The sequence below is a fragment of the Apodemus sylvaticus genome, chromosome 23, assembly GCF_947179515.1.
Source record: "Apodemus sylvaticus chromosome 23, mApoSyl1.1, whole genome shotgun sequence".
In the NCBI taxonomy this organism is placed as follows: Eukaryota; Metazoa; Chordata; class Mammalia; order Rodentia; family Muridae; genus Apodemus; species Apodemus sylvaticus.
Genome location: NC_067494.1, coordinates 28174657 through 28197143, shown reverse-complemented (window position 1 = coordinate 28197143; position 22487 = coordinate 28174657). Strand labels below are relative to the sequence as shown.

Genomic DNA, 22487 nt, shown 5'->3' with positions numbered 1-22487 from the left:
CCCAGACTCAAAAGGTGAATCATGGTATGCACTCACTAATAAGTGGTTATTAACCTAGAAAACTGGAATACCCAAAACATAATCCACACATCAAATGAGATACAAGAAGAAAGCAGGAGTGGTCCCTGGTTCTGGAAAGACTCAATGAAACAGTATTTGGCAAAACCAGAACGGGGAACTGGGAAGGGGTGGGAGGGAGGACAGGGAAAGAGAAGGGGGCTTACGGGACTTTCGGGGAGTGGGGGGGGGGGCTAGAAAAGGGGAAATCATTTGAAATGTAAATAAATTATATCGAATAAAAAAAATAACAATAATAAAAAAAAAAGATAAGACCTACACTACTTATTGAGTAGAGAAGTCGAGTTGGTTCCTACATAGAGCTATTATCCTTATGTCGCGGTGTCTTTGGTAGAGGAAGGTGCTCTGCATGCTACCAAAGGAGAAGCATAAATGTCAACCCATCCATAAACCCTCTGGTCTACGATGGTGTCCTGCCTGCAAGAAATACTAGAGCAGTGGTGGCACAAAGCTTGTAGAAGTGACAAACCAATATTTGATTTGACTTAAGGCCCACTCCACGAGATGGAACCCATAGCCAACACTTCTTGGGTGACTACGAACATGATACTAGATAGCTTGGGAGCCTAGGGTAAAAGTCAAACACTACTATTCTAAAAAGAAGCAGAAAGTAGAAATAAAATGACTCTTAACGACATTCTGATATATTCATAGACTAGTGCCTTGTTCAGCCCTCTTTAGAGATGACCCCTAATGATGTCCCTCCTGCAGCAGCAGATGAGGACAAATACAGATACCCACAGCAATATGCAGTGGGTGAGAGACCTTGAAACACTCAGCCCTAAATGGGATGTCTCCATTAAACCCCTCCCCTCAGGACGCAGGGAACCCCGTGAAAGAGGAGGTAGAAATAGTGTAAGGACCAGAAAGGATGGAGGACACCAAGAAAACAAGGTTCTCTAAATCAAGATGATCAAAACTGATATGAACTCACAAAGACTAAGTCAGCCTGCACAGGGTCTACATGGGTCTGCACCAGGTCCTATGCCTATACGTTATGGCTTCTAGTTCCGTGCGTTTATGGGATTACTGAGCATGTCTATAAGTGGATCTGTTTCTTATGTCTTCTCTTAGCTCTTTTCTTTGTTTCGCCCTATTCTGACATGTTACTTTTTGTTTTATCTTATTATATTTTGTTGTATTATTATCCCTTAGAAGTCTGTATGAGTAACAAAAAAAAGAGTTGACAATTTGGGGAGGGAGATAGGGTAAATTTGGAGGAGTAGAGGAGGAAAAAATAATGTGAAAAAAATATTTTTAATAAAAGGAAAAATAAAGGAACTATAATCTGAATTTAGAATTTTGATCTTTTCCCAACATAGCCACACATTTATAATCATCTCCTCATGATACCATAGACGTAGCTCTCAGTTAGCCCCATGGCATCAAGTGTGAAGCCAACACTCCACAGGTCATGGCCATTAAGCTATGGACCTGGATGTATATGATGGTATGAATGGGAATGGCTCCCATAGGTTAATATATTTGGATGCTTGGTTCCCAGTGAGTGGAAATGTTTGGGAAAAATTAGATGCCGTGGCCTTTTGAAGGAGGTGTGGTCTTTTGAAAGAAGTATGGACTTTTGAAGGAGATATGACAGTGGGGGTGGACTTTGAGATTTTAAAAATCCACACCATTCTCTCTCTCTCTCTCTCTCTCTCTCTCTCTCTCTCTCTCTCTCTCTCTCTCTCTCTCTCTCTCTCTCTCTCTCTCCCTTCCCCTCCCCTTTCTCCTCCCCTACTGGTCTATCCCCTCCCCTCTCCCTCCCGCCTCCCTCTGCCTAGTGCTCTTGTATCAGGTATAAACTCTCAGCTAGTGTCCCAATGGCATGTCTACCTGTCTACTGCCATGTGCCCTAGCATGACGATCGTGAACTCTACTCCACCCTCTAGAGCTGACACCTTCAGCTAAGTGTTTTCTTTCGTAAGCTGCCTCAGTGATGTTATCTCTTCAGAGACATAGAACAGCAACTCAAACAATGTATTTAATTAAGTCCAGACTTGGAGATTTTCAGTTCATAATTGGCTTACTAGAACTTAAGTCTGAGTGTGAACATCTGCTCAAAGACTTTATCACAATGATAAGACTGGAAAATTTTGTGTGGACTTTGCTATGAAAGAAACTAGGATGCATTTTAAGGGATTGCTCATGAGATGCAAAGACTGGCTTCTCCTGACTCACATTTTTCAGATTGTCCTTCCCTCTACATTAAGAACAGCTGGCTATGAGTAAGGAGGCAATTAGGTAAGTATTGTACTGGGCCGAGGGACAGTTGACAGCAGAAGTCAGAAGCTCCTGAAAATGGCTTGCTGGCATGACACAAATATTCCTAATATGATGTAAAGTGTGAAGGGAAATGAGACCCATGGACAAGGAGCATGTCAATCATCATTCAGGAAATTCTACTTATACATAATGAAATGTCTCCCGCTGCAATCTACACTCAGACTTATTCGTCTGTCTCTATATGAAAAGAGGCTCATTGCCACCTATGTGAACCTGGCCGTAGCCTGAACCATTCCATGCCAGAAGGAAGTGAATGAACCCTGTGAAGAACGGCTTCTGAGAAGAGGGTGTCCCTCTCAGCATCGTTAGAGCAACTAGAAGTCATTGATACCATCTGGACACATATGCTGGAGTAGGAAGCCTGAGCTCACTTGGTATCTACAGGCAACACCCAGGACAGAACACATTCAATGAAAGTGCCCAGTCACATAGCCACTGATATCCCTCGCTTGGTTCCCTGTAGACTCATGGCTGGATCTTGAAGGAGTGTTATGGGAAAAAAACCTGTAAAATATTGTTTTCTTCAAAACCATCTACGAGACAGAAATCAGAGCCAGCACCAGCTTGATAGACCCACATGGAAGGCAGCCCAGAAAGGAAGAGATACTTTCTTTCACTTTGCCAAATGTGGTACATTTGGCATGTCAAGGAAGGAATGTCTCAGTAGCAGTAGCCACCAGTACGGGGAACAGCATTCTCAGGAATGCAGGTGCTCACTTCTGCAATGATTCCCAAGGGTGAATGAGGAGAACCCAGTGGGGTGTGGCCACACAGACAATAAGAGAAATGGAAGAGGTACAAGGACGAGTGGCTGGTCTCTTCATGAGTACACATGAGACTCTCAGAAATGCTTATATACGCTCAGTTTCCTTATTAGCAGACGAGCCACGCCAGGAAGGTCTAAGGTGTCATTGCATCAGCCTTCGGAGCCTTTAACTAATGACGACAGGATGGATTTACACGGAAGTTGGGGCACTATTTCAGACCATCGTGCTTTATAACCAGATAGTCCGCACACCCCGAGGCGCACACCTGCCATGTCTATTCAAGATTTCTTAAACTAGAATAGATCACCTACAAAATATTAAAGAGAATAGAGTGCCGTTGCTTTTAAAATGATAGACATCAGACTTTTAAAAGTAAACCACTCTGTATTTTTTTTTTTTTAGAAAAATGGGATTTTTATAAAAGTAATTGGAGAGTGTCATCTGAAAGCCATCTGCCCTGGTACATACATTAAGAACAGTATTTTCAGTAACACTGCAACAATGATGTTTACATCCTTTCCCTCCTAAAAGAAACAGTAATGTTCTTCAAATGCATCTCCTTTAAGGACCTGCTTTTTCATGAATGTTTTAGGTGGTTTCACACACCTCCATCACACAGAAGAAGCCACAGTGACCCTGCGTGCATGTGGGCTAATTTTACCCAAACTCAACAATTCCCAGGTCCTAAATCACAGTGTGACCTGGCCACCGTGCCTCCCATTCCTGGAGAGTGTCTGGCTCTTCATTTGTTAGTTTGTATTTCTATCCTACCTGCTTCTCAAAACCCACTCTCGTGTCCCAGGCTACTAATTCCAATTGGTGGTGAGGGTGCCCTTTACAATTATTACCAGAGCCATGGGGCAGCAAAAGAGACTCCCCTGGAGACATGAGAATAAGGCACCTGCCGCTGTTCCCCAGCTTCCAAGGGAAGAGGCCAGGAGTTGAGGTCGTTCCAGGAGCGACATGATTATACCCCATCTTGTATGGGAGAACGAGGGGGCACCAGTATCTGGAGGAGTGTTGGGGTGCTGAGGACAGGTGCAGCTTCCTGAGGTAAATCAATAGGGAAAACAGCATTTCCTCCTTCGAGCAATATCAAGAAGATAACTAAGTAAGCATGGAACCTGTTAGGTCAAAAACTCTATGAAAAAAATAATAAAGGATTTTGGGAACTGGTACCCATAGAAGTCCATATCCTCCAGGAAGAGAAAAGAGAGATTGAACCCATCCCAAGACATCTGCAGAAATCACACTGTGGGCTCGTGTGCACATATTTACACACACAACACACACACACACACACACACAGAGTTTGGGAGAGTTTGGCAGAGATTGTATCACCATAAAGTCTGTGTGACTTCACGTCACAGCCTTACACTTCAGGTCTTAGCAGATGTTCTGTCCCTCCGACTGCCTTCCACTCACCAACGCCAGGTCTCTGTGCTGCGTGTCATTTTTTCAGGAGCAGTAGAAAGTCTAAGCAAAGGACAATTTGCCAAGATGAGGCGACATCCTGGCAAACAACTTCGTGTCTCTTTCGAAAATAGTCTAATCAGCTTGTTACCAATCAGCCAGGCTGCTTCTAGTGACTTCAGGACCGGACTGCAGCTCTGACTAGCTGAAGAGAGACAGCCAGCTGCTTGGGGGTAGGGGGAAGAGGACAGGAGAGAGAGAGAGAGAGAGAGAGAGAGAGAGAGAGAGAGAGAGAGAGAGAGAGAGAGAGAGAGAGAGAGAGAGAGGTTGAAAACTCACCTTCCAATGAGTGAGAACTCGCCCACGACGCCCAGGCGGCGCATGGCACTCAGTAGCCCCCGCACCGTCATGCCCTCGCAGAAGCAGACCACAACCCTGGCCTTGGGAAGGCGCTCCCGGAGCTTGCGCAGAAGCCGGTCAAAGCTCTTCTCGCCAGCGTTGCTGTAGATCTTGTCCGAGTGCGCGATGCAGAGGCCTTCCTGGGCAGCCAGCTCTTTGAAAGCATCCATTCCACTCTCGCCGTAATTTCCTGTCCAGAAACAATCAACAGAGGTTCAACACCACAATGCTAGCCACAGGCCCGCAAACCGGAATGAGGATTTGTGGGGGGGGGGGGGGGGAGGGGCAGGGGGCGGGGCAGAGGAGGGTGGCCTTGCCAAGCAATATATAAGGATAACTAGGATTGAGAGTTGACCTGAGTGGAGTTGAAAGCCAACAGGAATTACACGGGCTAGGCCTCCACAATTGAAGACCTTTTGTGAAATGAAGGAATGTTTCCCTATTTTATAGCCATGATTATAATGTCTCTCCCATATTTTAACCACGTAGGAGAGCTGAGCCTGTTAGACCATGGAGGTCAGCCGGCTTCATCTGGACTCCAAGTCAAAACACAGACATTCAGATAAGAAGCTCTGCAAAAATTCTGAAGCAGGCGTTCTATCTCCACCTTATCAGCGGAAGTTCTCATTTCAGATGGAACACAGAAGGAAAGTTAATAATTAATCTGACTGCCGACTGCGACCTCTATAACTCTTCCCTCGTTGACACTCACATCTTCTGTCAGTCTTCCTGAAGCAAGTCTTAAGGACAAAGCCAACCCCTGCTCAAGGTCTTACAGTTCCCATCACCCCTTGTCAATTCTAATGTCTCAACTAAAAGAAAAGAGTTCTCGGATTCTGACCCACCGAAGTTCCCAAGTCACGCACTAGGCCAACAGATTTGCTTCTTAATCTCCTATTCTCTCCTTAATTTCTGTATTTTTAATCAGGTATTTTTGAGTTTTATTGGCCTGTTAAAAGTCTGCACACATTTAATGTTTAAGCTTCAGGAGTTTGGGCATACATATACCCGCCATCTCAAAATCGTCTCTTGACCAATATTTTTGTTATTAGAATTTCTAATCACACCCTGTTGTCATAACCCGTGGTCTACATTTTAACCAGCAGCTTGCCACAATCAGGGTCACATTCCCCACTAAAGCCCTTTATATTCCTGGCTCTTGAGACAGCACTCTCCAGACCTCTTACTATTAAAAGTCCAACTCCTTGGTTCACTTGTTTTGTTTTACCTCTCTGTGTATCCTCTGAGTGTGCTGTTCTCGGAGTCCATCCTGGGAAACTCTCTGTCAGTTCACACTGCCACCCCAGGCATTCCCTTCAGCCGTGTGCCCTCCAGTACTATCTGAATGTGACTATTTAGGCCTCTCTCTGTACCTTCAGGCTGTAAAGTCCTTTGGAGTAAAAGACTAGGACACTCATCTGCCTGCCTGGCGTATCCATGTTAGACTTCTTAGACAGCATATCAGGACAACGCCTTTTCCTTCTGTAGTTCTTAAACACGTTTCTTTCAGTTGCCTTCTATTAGAAGCCCTGATTCTCTGCACCAAGTTTCTGGGTTTTTCTCTTATACGAGATCCAGTCCTATCACCCAGAGCAGTCTTAATCGAATCTGTTTACTCTGCTTCAGTCTCTTCTATCCAAAACAATGTCTAAGGTCACGTTCCCTAAAAGAAAAGCCCGAGATAAAGATTCTTGTTCAAGCAATTGATAGAGAGCCAGACAATAGGAGACAAATGCTAACTAAGCCGGAAGCTTTTTGCAGCTAACGATTAGTCGCAGGCTGGTCCCACAGGATGTGATGGAGAACTTCCCTCCACAGGTTCGGGCTCACAGCTGAGCAAGGGAATTCTTGTCAGTCTGTCCCTGAATACGGTCACGGTCAGGTGGAGAGGTGATAACTGATCTTAAGGGACGACGCTCATTCATGCTGTAACTGTTGAGGGAGAGGTGTCCTGGATCACCAGAGGGAAGGAATCTGTGAGGGCCGCCAAGAGCATCCTCTTCCGCAAGACGCTCAGCTCCTCCCACTGCCTTGGCCTCATGGTTCCTGACTGCCAGTTCTTGTCACTTCACACCTAGTGCTCTGTTAAGGTGTGAATCACACTGCAGTGCTCCTTTACAGAAACCTCCAAATGCTGTTGAATGTGCTCCGAATGAAAATCAAGCCTCACCTGGACCATCAGGCTAAACCCAGGCTGGTCTCAGATCTCCAGCTCTGTGTCTTCCTTTTCTCTCTCACCTTCCTTACCACCAGGGCCACGTTTCTTTTCTTACAATACTCCCAAACACCCATTTTCTACACTAGCCTGTTTCCAGCACCTGAACAGACATTCTTCTAGCAGATAATCTTGTCAGCCACATTTCAATATTCATTCCCTGTTGTCTGAAAAGCCCCCTTCTAATTAGCATAAATCACTCTCAGTAAACTTTGGTCATGCTCACCACTTTAGCCCCAATCAATACCTAGTCTGATATTTTTGCTTATTTTTTATTTTCTCAAGAACATAAGTTTCATGAAAATATCTCCATTTGACTTGTTCTGTGATGTAAGTTTAACCCTTAGAATGGTTTTACATACTTAAATTCACTACTGTGAACCTCACTAAAGAGCATTTGTTATGACTGGCCAATTGAGAAATGTACAGGGACATAAACAAGTAATTTAAAATAAACAGTCAGTGGGTAGCAAGTTTACAAAAATCACTGGATCTTGTTAACAAGCAAAATGGTGCAATTAAAATAAGGTAAATTTTTGGATCTATCAAAAGGCCAGGATTTCATTAATAACATTTCGTATTGTCAGGTGTGGTGATGTATGTCTTTAATCCTAGCACTCAGAAGGCAGAGGTAGGTGGATCTCAGTGAGTTCAAGTACAGCCTATTATACATAGCAAATTTCAGGACAGCCAGGGCTATAGCGTCTCCAAAAATGCAGCAACAAAATTATTGATAATAATAATAATTAGCAAAGCTTATATGCCTTCAGTCCAGAATAATGTGAACAAAAATTTATTCAGCAGTCTGGAGAGTAGTGGTGTACAATCTTAATCCCAGCAGAGGCAGGTGGATCTTGAGTTCTAGGATAGCCTGTTCTACAGAGTGAGTTCCAGAACAACCAGGGCTACACAGAGAAACCCTGAAAGCCTGAATTTAAAAAAAAAGAAGCAAACAAACAAACAAATATGTTTATATATATATATTAGAAAATTTAACCATATTTTAAAAAAATAGGGTGTTGGGTAAATACAGCAATTATTAGTCAAGCAATTATGAAACAATTTATTCTAGAAGGGTCTTGTAACTTGAATTTTAACAACTGTGAAACTGTCACAGGCACTGACTGCCCTGTATGTTTAAGGAAAAAAAAGCTTTGTTATGTCCTTTTTATAAGATTTTGTAATCAGATTATGTGTTTGCCCTTTGACAACTGCAATATCCTACCTCATCCAGTCTAGGAAAGTCTAAATGGAAGAATTTAACACATCATGAGAGCCCTGTGTCCCTGCACTGTGGAAACATGTCACAGCAAAGCAAGATGCACAGGCTGATTATGAGAGACAGCTGACAAACACATTATTCATTGTACACAAGGTTCTCTCTCTCTCTCTCTCTCTCTCTCTCTCTCTCTCTCTCTCTCTTTCTCTCTGCAAATACACATTTGAGAATCCACAAGACACTATGAATAGACTTGTCACTATCAGTCTGTTAGGAAATGGCATTACGGGACAGACCACCTTACTGCTGAGATGCCAACCCTTGGGCTTCAATGCCCAAAATTATTTTAAGTCCTTCATCAAAACACATGCGAGTCCAGTGGCCAACAGCTTTCTTTGTATGTGAATAAGAAAAATCTTTGTGCTTTAAATCTAGTAATGGGCATACTCAATTCAAACCCCCTACTCTAAAAATAGACTGAGATACCAAGCAATGAAGAGTGAAATTTCTCAACAGGTATGGAGCCTGCTTATGGAATAATTGAATGCTTGTTGTGGTGGTTTGAATAAGATAGCTCTCATAGGTCCCAATATATTTGAATGTGTAGTCAACAGGGGGTGAAACTCTTTGATGGGATTAGGATTAGGAGGTGTGACCTTATTAGAAGTGTGTCTTTGGGACAGGGCGTTGAAGTCTCAAAAGCTCATGCAAGACACAAGACTGTCTCTCTCTCTCTCTCTCTCTCTCTCTCTCTCTGTCTCTCTCTGTCTCTCTCTGTCTCTCTCTGTCTCTGTCTCTCTCTCTCTCTCTCTCTCTCTCTCTCTCTCTCATGATGCCATACTCCCCACCATGATGGTAATGGACTAAACCTCTGGACTAAGAAAACACTCAATTAAATGCTTTCTTTTATAAGAGCTGCCTCAGCCATGATGTCTTTATAGCAATTAAACAGTGACTCAGACAGCTGGTAACCTGTCTTGACTCATAGGCTTCTTTTTACTGTTCTATCTATCTATCTATTTATCTGTCTATCATCTATCTATCTATCTACCTATCTATCTATCCATCCATCTATCTATCTATACAGTTTATTGTGTGTTTTCATAATTGGACATAATATCTGTGTAGGTTAATTGATACTGAAGGGAGCTTGTTCCATAATTTTTTTATTTATATAATCTTGTTTAGACCAGCATTTTGCTTTGTTTTGCTGAAATAAAAGCTTACTATGTGGCATAGAAATGCAAAGTAGCCAAGACTGGTTGAAATTCACAGACATCCTCCTATCTCTGCCCCTCCCTACTTCTGAAATTAAAGGTGTGCATCACATGATCTATATGATTATGCATTGCTGTGTTTAAATTGGCTGTTTCTCTCACAAGGTCTAGAAGTCTCCAAGCTTGCATACAAATTCACATAGATACAACAGCAAATTTTTCTTCTACAAATCTTTATAGTTTAAAACTTGCACTCTTAAAATATTATCTTCCTGGTCTCTCAAGAACCCAACCATACCCGTTAACCAATGAGGACGGGATGCAAACAGCATGGGGAAGAAGAACAGTCACTTCCCGTTGAGCTTAAATTGCGTTACCTCAGTTACAAGCATCTGAAACAGTATGCGAAGAACAAGTTCAAGCACGCAGCACAGATGCCAACGGCTCAAGTCGGGAAAGTGCATAAAGGATGTGCTTCTTGCTCTGAGCCTTAAAATGCAAGCATGGTTTTTATACGAGGGAAAATAGGTGAGCTACGTTCTTGACCTGTGCCTGAGCCATGAACACTGCCAGACTAAAAATAAATCCACTCAGCCAGGGACTCTGCCCTCTGCCTTCCTTATTCCTCCAGCCTCTAGGTATTGATGAATTTATTTAGATACTTCTCTGGGTCCAATCCTAGAGAAAAGTGGTGAATATGTGAAGACATTTATACTGAAAGAGTCAAAAAGTAAAAAGACTGGGTGATTTTTCAATACTTGAGCCTAGTATTTTATTACTATTCATTTTATTACTAAATATTTTATTGAGCGTCTAACTTAAAAATGCCGGTGGTGTTCTACCCTTCAAGGTTTGCCACGAGTGATCATATACTGGTTTATCCCTCCATTTGATGCATATTTGCTGCTTCTAGTAGAGGTAAATATTAATGTATCCACCAGAGCAAACCCAGGTAAGCTGCAAGCCCCCTTTCACCAATGCAGACTCAAAAGCTCGAGAATATTAGGTACTGTTCCTAGGGCAACCCATTGGTTCATCTGGGCTTTAATATTTGAGCACACCTTGCTCATAACTACCATGTTATGTGAACACACAATTGGTATGGAAGCACAGCACAGGTGCACCATGTACCACACTAAGCTGCATATGCTATATATGCTGCATATGCTGTATAAAAGAAAGAAAGAAAGAAAGAAAGAAAGAAAGAAAGAAAGAAAGAGAGAGAGAGAGAGAAGGAAAGAAAGAGAGAAAGGAAGGAAGGAAGAAAGAAAGAAAGAAAGAAAGAAAGAAAGAAAGAAAGAAAGAAAGAAAGAAAGAAAGAAAGAAAGAAAGAAGACAAGCACAAGGAAACTGGCCTTATAAGAACATAGGCCAAGGGCTGCCAGTCAAAGGGAATGGAAGTGTATACAAAGCCACCGGAGGTTTTTCCAGAGCCAGTGAGGAGTCACTATAGAGCAGACGGTTCACGAGAGCTCGGAGAATGGCATCCTATGACGCTCTCTGGTGAGGCATCTGGCATAAGATTACAGCATAAGAACGTGCTATATGTTGCTGCAACATGACAGATTTTATGACAGACTTTGTTCCTGTTACAATGTCGTCTAAAACCTAGAGAGTAAGAGGCAAGGGGAAGAGTAGTCCATGAACTAGAGAACTTACGTAGGAACATCCTAATAACTACAGTAGATATGTGACAACAGAGTTACCGACTAAAGCAAGACATGTTATAAACTAAGCTGATAGCAACATTTAGTGGGGGTAGGAGTACACAGGACTCACTAAGAAATCCTTGTTGTTGAAGAACAAAAGAATGGAAGTCAGTATAATTAAGCAGTATTATCTAAACAATAGCAACATTAGTAAAAAATATTGACAATGAACATAAACATTGGAACTATGCAAGGAAGGAAAACCCAATGGCTACATCTAATTTTTGGATTTTCTAAAGTGTATATGACTTCAAAGCCGTCAGATATAAAAATATTGTGTGCTGATATTTTTAATGTTGCCTTGAGATTATCCACTTCTACCATTTTAACATACTTTTCCTGTTAGCCAAATGCTATTACTGTTGAAAGGCTGTGTTAGGGGCTGGGGAGATGGCTCAGAGTTAAAGCATTTGTTTTGCAACCACGAGAACTAGATTTCTGATCCTTAGAACCTTTGTAAGTGCTAGGTAAACAAGAAACCCACCCCTAGTTTCAGCCTCAGGAGGTGAGACAGGGAGTCCTCAGAGAGAGCCAGGCAGTAAGACTAGTGATAAAGGCACGATTGGGGTTTGACTGAGTGACCTCAGTGAATAAAGTAGGAGTGGTGGGGGATGATTTCCAACAACAATCTCAGGCCTCCACATATGTGCACATACATGTGCATGCACACCAACAGCCACACAGAGAGAGAAAGAGAAAAAGAGAGAAAGATGGGGAGAAGGAAAGAGGGGGTAGAGGGACAGAGAGAGATGATTAAATTAAATGATGTGATTTGGCCTTCTTAATCCTTGGTCAAAAAATAATATTCCCAATTGCCTATTGCACATCTATCAATTCTTTGAGGAAAGCATGGAACTATCTCTTCTACATCCTAAAGAAGGAAAGCTTAAACTTTTAAAGTAACATTAGTCTTACGTCCTGGACATCCTTGTTACGTGTAGCCACAGGGCCACGTGACAGTGCCTGCCTTTCTAATCTAATCTGAGCATGCAGTTCCAGACCAGTCTTCATCAATGGAAGGCTTCTTGAGACATACTAGGCACATATGATGCTGTCTTATATTTAAATGAATCATAACAAAAAATTGATTTTTACAGCACATTCTAGAAATCCACTGTGGGACATCCATCACTATCAGGAAATTCTTCCTCTTAACCTGAATTTCATAAAATAAAAGTCCAAACTCATTTTGTCTTCATTTTCTATCAAGACAGGCAGGTAGGTATCAGTTGGGTAGACGTGGATAGATAGGCCCTCTAAAACAGGCCCATTTAGCTTTGTGTCACCCAGTTTAAAAAAAAATGACCTCTGTTACATCAACCTTGACCTTGGAATTTGTTTGTTTCCCTAGCAAATCTGATGGTTCCTTTGCTTCCATCCAACACCTGCTGAGTGCTCTTTCCATCAGCAACCTGGGTCTGGTCATTGGTGAATGAGTCATCCTGTGCCTTAGGACTTTCAGGTGACAGCTCGTAGAGAGGCCAATACTCAAGGTCATGAAGGACTGCTGTGAATGGGGCAGCCACAGAGAACGGAGCTCTTAGCAGCCATGTCCAAGCCCTTCTTCTGGAAGGTGCAAGGACAGCAACAGGGACTTATCACAGGGTGGCTGCCTTTTCTGTGGAGCAGGACCAAGAACACATGACCCACGGGTTTGTGCTTCTCTGTGTCCTCACGGTGCCTTCTAGTTGAGTGGTTAAAAGGATGAGTCTGGAGCAAATCAACTTGCTTCAATCCTGTTTGCTGGGCATCTGATAACCTTGAAGAATTTCTCTTTAGCAGTGCTGGGTGCCTCTTGAGTAAAATGGAGGTTATATATTCATTGACAAGCCTTGAGTATATTAAATAGTGTGTGGTGATGAGTGTAAATTTTCTAGAACATAGGAAAATGCAGGGGAGTTTGGAAGATGGCTCAGCACTTACAAGCACACCATAGCCTGTTCTTACCAAGGACATGAGTTCTGTTCCCAGCACCCACTTCAGGCAGCTCACTTCTAACTAACTCCAGCTTCAGAGACTCTGCTGATCTTGCCAGGTACCTGTACCCACATACAGACGCTTATGTGCACATAACTAAAAATGTAAGTCTCTTTCACAAAAAAGAAAAGAAAAATGCAAGTTTCACTCTCCATGTCTCTGTTCGGTTGTAGAATCTAGAAGTATGGAACAGCATTAGCAAAGACCCAAGAGCTTCAGACTCTTTGATGTCCATTATCCTATTCATAAAACCCAAGTTCGTGGTTCTTTCTTGCTGAGGGAATTGACTTTGCATCCATGGGCTCCTGTGCCAGGTTGTCCCTTGATGTTTTCCCTACCACGCTTCAATGTCCTTGTCTCTAGCACTTGGCCACATTTGATGTTTGCATTTCAGAAACACATTTAAATCCTGCATGTCTACAGGGAGTCTATCACTGAATCTTCAAGTGACTTTGAGAAGCCATCGGGCCTCACTGTGCATGTCAGAGTCTTACACAGAAGCTCCGATGTGTTGCCTTTGTAGCATTAGGTAAGTGGGGGAAAGACATTAAAAGAAAGCAAAATAAGAAAGATAAAAAGTACAAAAGAATCGGTATCCTTGTTGTGGGAGGAAGCGTGTTTTCATATGGCAGGAACAGGTTTCCATGGGCAGCTTTTCATCACATCTGTCTGATTTCCTGACATCTATGGTATCCATAAACAGTCAAAATTGGTAATTCAACAGCAGTTTCTACAAACATGTTCTAAATGCACACCTCCCCAGAACACACACAAGAGACAGACAATGAGTCTATAAAACTGTTTAGCAATCCTTAGTATTGATACGAGTTCATGCTGTGGTAAGTAAACAATTGCTACTCTTTAATGAAAGTTTTACACCAATGCCCTACATCTTTGGAATTGTATCTTCATACCTTTCAGTTTGGAAAATAATCTCATTATCTATCAAGTTACTAAAATCTTTATCACAGCACAGAGTTGAAAGTAATAATAAACAAAAGTAAATTAAAAGGCTGCTGACAACAGGAGACTGGTTAAGTAAGCATTACGGGCATAAAAAATAATATCTACAAATGTTATCTAGGGTGATGCTGAATTGTGCTAAGTAACAAGGAAAATATTTATACCATATTGCTAAATTGTAAAAAAAAAAAGGCTAAAATATTTTGTACATTTAAAAGCCCACTGGAAGTCTCAGTAACATACAGAAGATTTGAAGAATATATAAAGCATTAGCTAGATTTCTTTGGGTGATAGAATTTTGCATAGCTATATTTTATCTCCACTTTACAATTTATAATAATCACAGATTATGTCGTTAAGAAAATGACTTCTAAATTGCAATGTATAGAAGTGGAAACTGAAGACTGTGTCAAGCCCAGCAAAGTTACTATAGGGTAATATGAAAGATTTTGTAGAAGAGAAATTAACCAGTTATTATGCCTGGATAACAAATTTTATTTTTAAAGGAAATGTAACTAATATTATTCCTACCCTTAAAAGAAGTTAGCTATAGGCTATATGGTACTTCTTGCAATATCTTCACAAGTAGATTGAATTAGCAAATTTTTTTGTTTTGAAATCCTGGTTTGTCTTCTCTATTTTTGTGAAGCTATCTTATCTGTCTATCTCTATCTATCTATCTATCTATCATCTATCTGTCTATCTATCTATCTATCTATCTATCTATCTATCTATCTATCTCTCATCGACCAACCTATTATCTTTCCATTTCTGTTTCTGTCTCTCTGTCATTTTAATGTTTATCTTTGTTGATCTATCTCCATCTTCTCTGTAAATTCCCTATGTCTAGGCCGCTTGCCTATGTTTTCTATATGGCTTTCCTATCTCCGGGAGTAGCTTGTTGAGGCCAAGTTGCTTGTCTCACTAAAATTAACTCCTTTTTGGATTGAATCAGTATACTGATTTCAATATTATCATGCCTAGATTTTAAAAATAAGTACATTTTCTTTTTTTCTTTTTTTAATTCGATATATTTTTATTTACATTTCAAATGATTTCCCCTTTTCTAGACCCCCACTCCCCAAAAGTCCCATCAGCCCCCTTCCCTCCCCCTGTTTTCCCACCCAACCCTTCCCACTTCCCTGTTCTGGTTTTGGCCTATACTACTACACTGAGTCTTTCCAGAACAAGGGGCCACTCCTCCGTTCTTCTTGTACCTCATTTGATGTGTGGATTATGTTTTTGGTATTCCAGTTTTCTAGGTTAATATCCACTTATTAGTGAGTGCATTCCATGATTCATCTTTTGAGTCTGGGTTTCCTCACTTAGTATGATGTTCTCCAGCTCCATCCATTTGCCTAAGAATTTCATGAATTCATTGTTTCTAATGGCTGAATAGTACTCCATTGTGTAGATATACCACATTTTTTTGCATCCACTCTTCTGTTGAGGGATATCTGGGTTCTTTCCAGCTTCCTTCTGGCAATTATAAATAGGGCTGCTATGAACATAGTGGAAGGAATAGCCAATATTATTTAGACTACCCTTAAGAAAAGTTACTCATAGCATATTTCCTGCCATATTTGATTTTAATTAGCAGACTTCTTGGTTGAAATCACAATAAGTTTGCTAGGATGAATTGAGGCTGTGGAGGCACACAGACGTATTAATTACATCAATGAAACCAGGCCCTAGATCTTATATACACAGCAGATTAAGAAGGGACCTAACTTCCCTCACCAGGACCCTATAATGTGCTGAATCACCAGGACTGGGATAAATAGCCCTGCTTCACTGACTTAGCATTCAACAACCAGTGTATATGACTGAACTCTTGACTGTCTCTAGGACTTAAGACTTAAGCTGGGCCTGAATCCCATTATTAATATGGACTAAGCAACTGCCTATGCTCGATTGGTCGGACAGCTTACCTGTCTGGACCTCTCCCTACTATTTCTGTTGTAGAGCCAAGCTCTTTGTGTGTGTGTGTGTGTGTGTGTGTGTGTGTGTGTGTGTGTGTGTGTGTATAGCTGGGTACATCTTTGCTCTTGATCCTGACCTTAAAATAGCAGCTTCTTCCCAGCCACTGATTTTAGTTTCTTCTCTTATCAATAGATTTTATTTGTATTTCTATCATCCCACTTCTGAAACCTCAATGATAGTCCTTTTTACTTATATTCATTCTGTGATCCATGCCTGTACAGATAGGCAGATGAGAGAGAGAAAGAGAGAGAGACAGAGACAGAGAGAGAGAGAGAGAGAGAGAGAGAGAGAGAAAGAGAGAGATGTGCTGTGTGATGTAAGAGTTGATATTATTAAGTAAGATTGGAATAAGATCAGAATAACCAAGGGCCTGAATTGGCCTCATCCAGATTTCCTAAGTGGGATTATCTAACAAATTGCTGCCACTGAAGCCTCTGCCCACCTTGTAAATGCATTGTTATTCAATAAATTCTGGCACTGTAGAAAGACACAAAGGAGTTTGTCTGCTTCTGGCACAGCAAGCTGAGGACAGGCAGTATTTTTGATGCCGAAATAATGGTGAATAAAAGTTGCTTAAACAGTTTCTGTCTGAACATGGTCTCACTGAAGTTAAAAATAAAACAGAAATCAAAGCCTGGGCTGGTCCAGAAAGGTAAGTAATTTGCTGATTATAAAACAGTGGGAAATTTTATGGAATTACATCTTCATTGTCTTCTTTGTTTTTGCTACAGCTCTGTTGACCCATCTAATCACCACCTCAAGAGGACCCCGAGGCCAAGGGAAGTAGAGCAGCCAGGCCAAATTTGTCATACAAGGATTCGAACGCTGGGAGTCTGACCCTGAAACCTGTGGCTCCAAGTTTCCCATTGCCATCTTTTGTGTGTACAGGTGAGTACTGTGTGTGCATGAATTTGCATGATCATGTGTGTATGTGTGTGTGTGTTTGTCTGTCTCTCTTTGTCTCTCTGTGTGAGAGTCTCTGTCTCTCTGTCTCTGTCACTCTCTCTCTTTGTGTGTGTATGTGTGTGTGTGTCTGTGTCTTTGTCTCTCTGTGTCTTAGTCTCTGTCTTTCTATCTTTGTGTCTCTTTCTCTCTGTCTCTATCTCTCTCTGTGTATGTGTGTATGTCTGTTTCTCTCTTTGTCTGTCTCTCTGTCTCTGTCTCTGTGTGTGTGTGTGTGTATCTGTGTCTGTCTTTGTCTCTCTGTGTCTCAGTCTCTGTCTATCTAACTGTGTGTGTGTGTGTGTGTGTGTGAGTGTGTGTTCATATGTGTGTGTGTGTGGTGTGTGTTCATATGCGTGTGTGTGTGTGTGTGTGTGTGTGTGTGTGTGTAAGCTGGAATATACAAGCCAAAGAAAAGGGGCTAATCAGCCACCAGGTCACTCAGGGCTAGATCATTGACTTTACTTTCTTCCAGTGTCAATAACAAAAAACTTTACTTTTGTGTTTTGTTCTATGAGCCTAAGGCATGCAACTTTAATATTACATGACTCTTCCTCTGTATTGACAGGCTCTGTGTCCATGTGCTCAGCCAATATTAGATACAAACATTGGGGCTGGGGGGCCATTCCCCAAATTGCCAAAAAGTAAAATTCAAATTAGCGTCTACCTGAGCCAGTGCTGAATCCTCATGCATGAAGAGGTTCCCCGGCACCCAGCCTCCCTGGGTCTGTCTCCAGCACTCACGAATGCAGCATTTGCTGTGCGTCTCACTTGCTCGTTCCATATGCTGCTTCTCCTCGTAACTAATGTGAAAATTTGGCTCTCAAAACTCAATTCAACCCCAAAATAGGCCTCTAAAAAAAATCAATTCGATGACCAATGCAATCCTTCAGTGTCTATAGGGAGGGAGTATAAAGTGTTTGTTATCTCTCAAGAAAACAAGTCTTATGCCTTGAAGTATTGGAAAGCCTTGGAAAGGTTTGAGTGTATTGCACATGCCATGACATTTTCTTGATTGGGATCCTTAAACCATAGGGCATAGCATTTAGAGCACAGTAGATATTACAAGTAAACCCATTGTTTCTTTTATTCACTTGTGTTCTGCAGACGGTGTTTCGTCGTGCAGTACAGGTCAACCTTGAATTTGTGATCCACTTGCCTCAGCCCTGAGTGCAGATATGGAGTACCTAGAGACAATTGAAAAGATATAGGAGGATTCGAGTCTGTTATGAGCACACACAACATAAGAAGTGTCTGAGGGATTCCCTACAGACACCAAGGAATGACCATACATGGCATCTCACAGGAAAGTATCCAGAAGTGAGACAAAAGTAGCTAATGCTTCTAACTAGTTATATCCTTGAGCCGTTTGTTATTTGATCTTCTCGGCTTACATCAAAATGTGGGGTTCATACTAGGAGATCTTTCAGGTTCCTTCTAGCATAACATTTGGTGATTCTAGAACAATATGAATCAGCACTCTTTCATAATCTCGAGCTTCGTGTCAAAACATTTTTCGTATTCTCAGCTCTCAGAGTAGACATCTGCTTAACAGATTTTTCTCCCAACAGCTTTCTCCCTTCCCTATCTGATTTCTCTTACAAGTGTATTACTGTAGAAGAGAAAGCACTTGCTATGGAACCATTTAAAAAATCTATCTTGCCTGTAGACACATTTTCTCCCAATACTTACAAGTCTACAGGCACTGGAAGGCAGGGAAGGAGACTCCACCCTCCAAAGCAGCTGAGACGTGGGAACACAAGGCTGGCCGTGGACAGAACAAGGTCATTAGGTGAGCCAGAGCTAATAATGAGACAGACTGCCCAACATCACGGGGATGCTGCTTGAGAGCCAGCTGCTCCTTCACTTGTCTAAGTTTCTACTTTTAGCCGCCATTTGCTCAATGGAATTAGCCCTGTTCTGTTACTAATTTCTTGTTTTCATTTTACATAACCGCACTTTTTTGTGTCTTTTACAACATCGGCAAAAAATGTTGCTTCATCAAACACATTCAACCTTTGGTCAAAGGGAAATTAAATTCTGAAGCAAATATTACTTTTAGTTCAAAGGAACTAGCAACTCGTCACAGTAAATGTAGCGAATTAAGAAGCCAGTGGAGTTGGTCCTGTGAGACCTAATCAGGGATTCAATCTGCCTCACAGTGATGCTGACATTCTGCTAATTACTGGCCTGTCTGGGCTCCACTCCCCTAGACTGCACAGGAGCAGGGGCTGTGGGGAGGGGTAGAGGGGGCATCATGGATGATGCCAAGTCTGCGCTATGGATCTAAATGTCTAGCCTGGTTTGTGTATCGTGGTGGGAATGGCTCATTTCATCCTGCCTTGCATTACAGAGCCTTAGACTGACTTTAGTTTCATCTTCTCTTTTATACTGTGCTAAGGAGAGTCTCTCACGATGTCTCCCTTTCTCTTAGACTAAATAGTGTCTAAGAGACAGAACTGTGTCAGGTGGGGTCACATACTAAGATAGTGAGAAACAGACACTTGCCTCCTTAGTGCCTGTAGGATTTGGAGCAAGTCAGTTACTTTTCTCTGGCCATTGGTTCCCTTATCTTGAAATGGCAATAAATAATAGTAACCACCCTCTAAGAGTTACTGTAAGAATTCAGTAATTTCAATATATGCAAATAGCAACATTTGCATTCATAAAAATTAGCAGTTGTATACATTCATAATATCTTCAAGTTTATTATTCACAGTACGCGTAGCATACAAAAACTTGGTATTATTTATTTATATCACATCTTAAACTGCAGTACTATGTGCTAAACGTCTTTTATATTCTTCAATTTCTCAAAGATATGTGTAAAATTGAAGCGCACACTAAACAAGAGAGCACGGCCTGAGGACTCTGGAGTCCACAGTCTTAGTCAGAAAGCTGCATGGGAAGATGCACAGGGCCGGAACGGCTATGAGTGAGTCAGATGGGTCAGAGAAGGGAGGAGTGGTGGGCTTTATCTGCAAGTAGCAGTGAGCACAGCAGAACAAGGGAAGTGCCAAGAACCCAACCAAGGAAATGTCACTGGGCATCTGATCTTGTTCCTCCGGCCAAGGCATTTGGAACAACCCTTAAGACGCTGCTGCTGGAATGGCTGGCAAATGGCCACGTCAGGCAAGACACCTCTTTTACCTCTATCTGAAATGCTACCACTAATAAGACATTCCTTTTCTTGTTCTCCTGAAAAGAAAGTAGTCCTGGAGAGGAAACGCATTAACCTCTGACCTCCCAATAGGATTTGGTTTCTTGGGACTCTTTCTGAAAGCAGCAGACAGCTGAAGTCATCAGGAGGTCCTGGAGATGAGGTTGAGAGAGTTCTGCATTAAAGGCAAATTTGTCAAGTCCCCAGCACTGCTGCCTCCTGGGTCCTTTCCCTTGGCTACCCTTAGATATTTACAAATAAGCTCTAATAGTGAATGATCATTAAGTCTGTTGTTTTGCATCTCCACACCTCATCTGGGTAACAGGACTCCCAACAGAGAGGGGCTAGGCTTGGAAGACTAGTACCTTCCAAGGCAACACAAGAGACAGAAATGGAAATAAATGAGATTTTAAAGAGAAGCAATCTCAGAGAACTTGGAGTGGAGCGCATTGTCTAACAGTTTCCTCTCTTAGTTTTCATCCCTGTGACAAAAATACCAGCAAAAAATGACTTAAGAGAGGAAGGAGTCATTTTGGTCCACACCTCCAAGAATTCAGTCTAGGGTCAGTTGACCCCATTGTCTCTGGGCCAGTGTGAGGAGAGGAGAGCATCACGGGAGGGAATGTGTGGGAAATAAACTGGCTTATCTCAAAGCAGTCAGAAAAAATGAGAGAGAAAGAGAGAGAGAGAGAGACAGAGAGAGTCAGAGACAGAGAGACAGAGAGAGACAGAGAGGGAGAGAGGGAGGAAGAGGAGAGGGGAGGGGGAGGGAGGAGGAGGGAGAGGGGAGGGGGAAGAGGGAGGAGGGAGAGGGGGAAGGAGGAAGAGGAGAAGGGGAGAGGGGGAAAAGGGGGAGAGAGGGGGAGAGGGAGGGAGAGAAAGGAGGGAGAGGAAAGGGAGAGAAAGAAGGAAGAGAGAGGGGGAAGAGGAGGGAGAGAGGAGAGAGAGGGGGTAGAGAGGGGAGAGAGAGGGGAGAGAGAAAAGAGAAGAGAGAAGAGAGAAGAGAGAGGGACTTACAACAAGACTAAACAAACCAACTAGTGTGCAAGAGCCAGGTAGTAGATGAGATCAGGGATTTCTTGGAAAGGCCTCTGAGGGGACAGCATGTGCACACGGTGAGGGAGCACAAGGTAGAGAAGGGAGCCCCTCGATGTAATGGGAAGGGTAGACAGGATTCAGCCATGCACACTTTGGGGTTCTTATTTGTTTCCTTGTCTGACTCTTGCTTCAAACTCACTGCAGAGCTGAGGAGGACCTTGAGCTTCTGGTCCTCCAGCTCCCACATCCTGAGTGCTATGGATTGCCGGAGTACACCACCACACCCGGTTTATATTGTGCTGGGGGTGGGGGTGAACGCAGGGCCTTGCTCATGTTAAGTGAGTACTAGATCAATTAAGCTATATCCTTGGCCAGCCTTTGTGGCTTAAAAAGATCCTAGAATTTTGATTGTAAAGGAAAGGCATCAAAACTATATTTTTAGTCAAAATCTGCTCCCCACACTTGGTTTAAAGTGGGAGTAGTTACTGACCTTTTCAATTAAAAATAAAACAAGAGAAAATATTATTATGATCATCATCATTATTATTATTATTATTATTATTATTATTATTATTATTATTATTATTTACACTAAATAGATACACATATAATGCTTGTATATAATATAGGCAAAAAGCTGTCCTCAGTAGAACTTAATTTAGATTAATTTTATTGGCTCATTAAGGATGACACTACGTTCTTATGCTTACTTCCTTATAACCTCAGTGGATAGGTTACCCATTCAACAAGAATATACTTGTTAGTAGTCCTTTTACCCAAACAGAAGCTTCCCTGTGGCCTCTCCACCCCAGTCTTTTCCTCTCCAGTTTATTTCAAACCAGTAAATCCAACTGGGGCAGCTCATATACTTCTCAGTCCTCTTCAGTGTCTCCCTATAACAGTACGAAGCCTTTCATGACTCAAAATGTCCCAGGTGAGCCCCAGTCTCCCCACTTTACCAGCCTTTCTCATTCCACTGTACCATCTCACTGGTACAATCATATTAGACTCTGTTTTCAAATGTCTATAGACTGTGGTAAGTTCTGTTCCTTCGGTGGTTAGCTTTCCTCTCCCTCCTCTGGGGTTCAGCCTCTCCAGTCTTTACTGAGGAGACTTTTGCC

General features: G+C 42.1%; 1 protein-coding gene across 2 annotated transcripts in view; it reads right to left on the bottom strand.

Annotated features, from left to right (window-relative positions):
• The window catches only part of Grm1 (glutamate metabotropic receptor 1), a 382764-nt gene that overhangs the window by 254713 nt on the left and 105564 nt on the right, over positions 1-22487 (bottom strand). For both annotated transcript variants that reach the window (XM_052169478.1, XM_052169479.1), the window contains exon 2: positions 4884-5133. In XM_052169478.1, coding sequence (XP_052025438.1) covers positions 4884-5133 — 250 coding nt within the window. The remainder of the gene's footprint in view (positions 1-4883; positions 5134-22487) is intronic.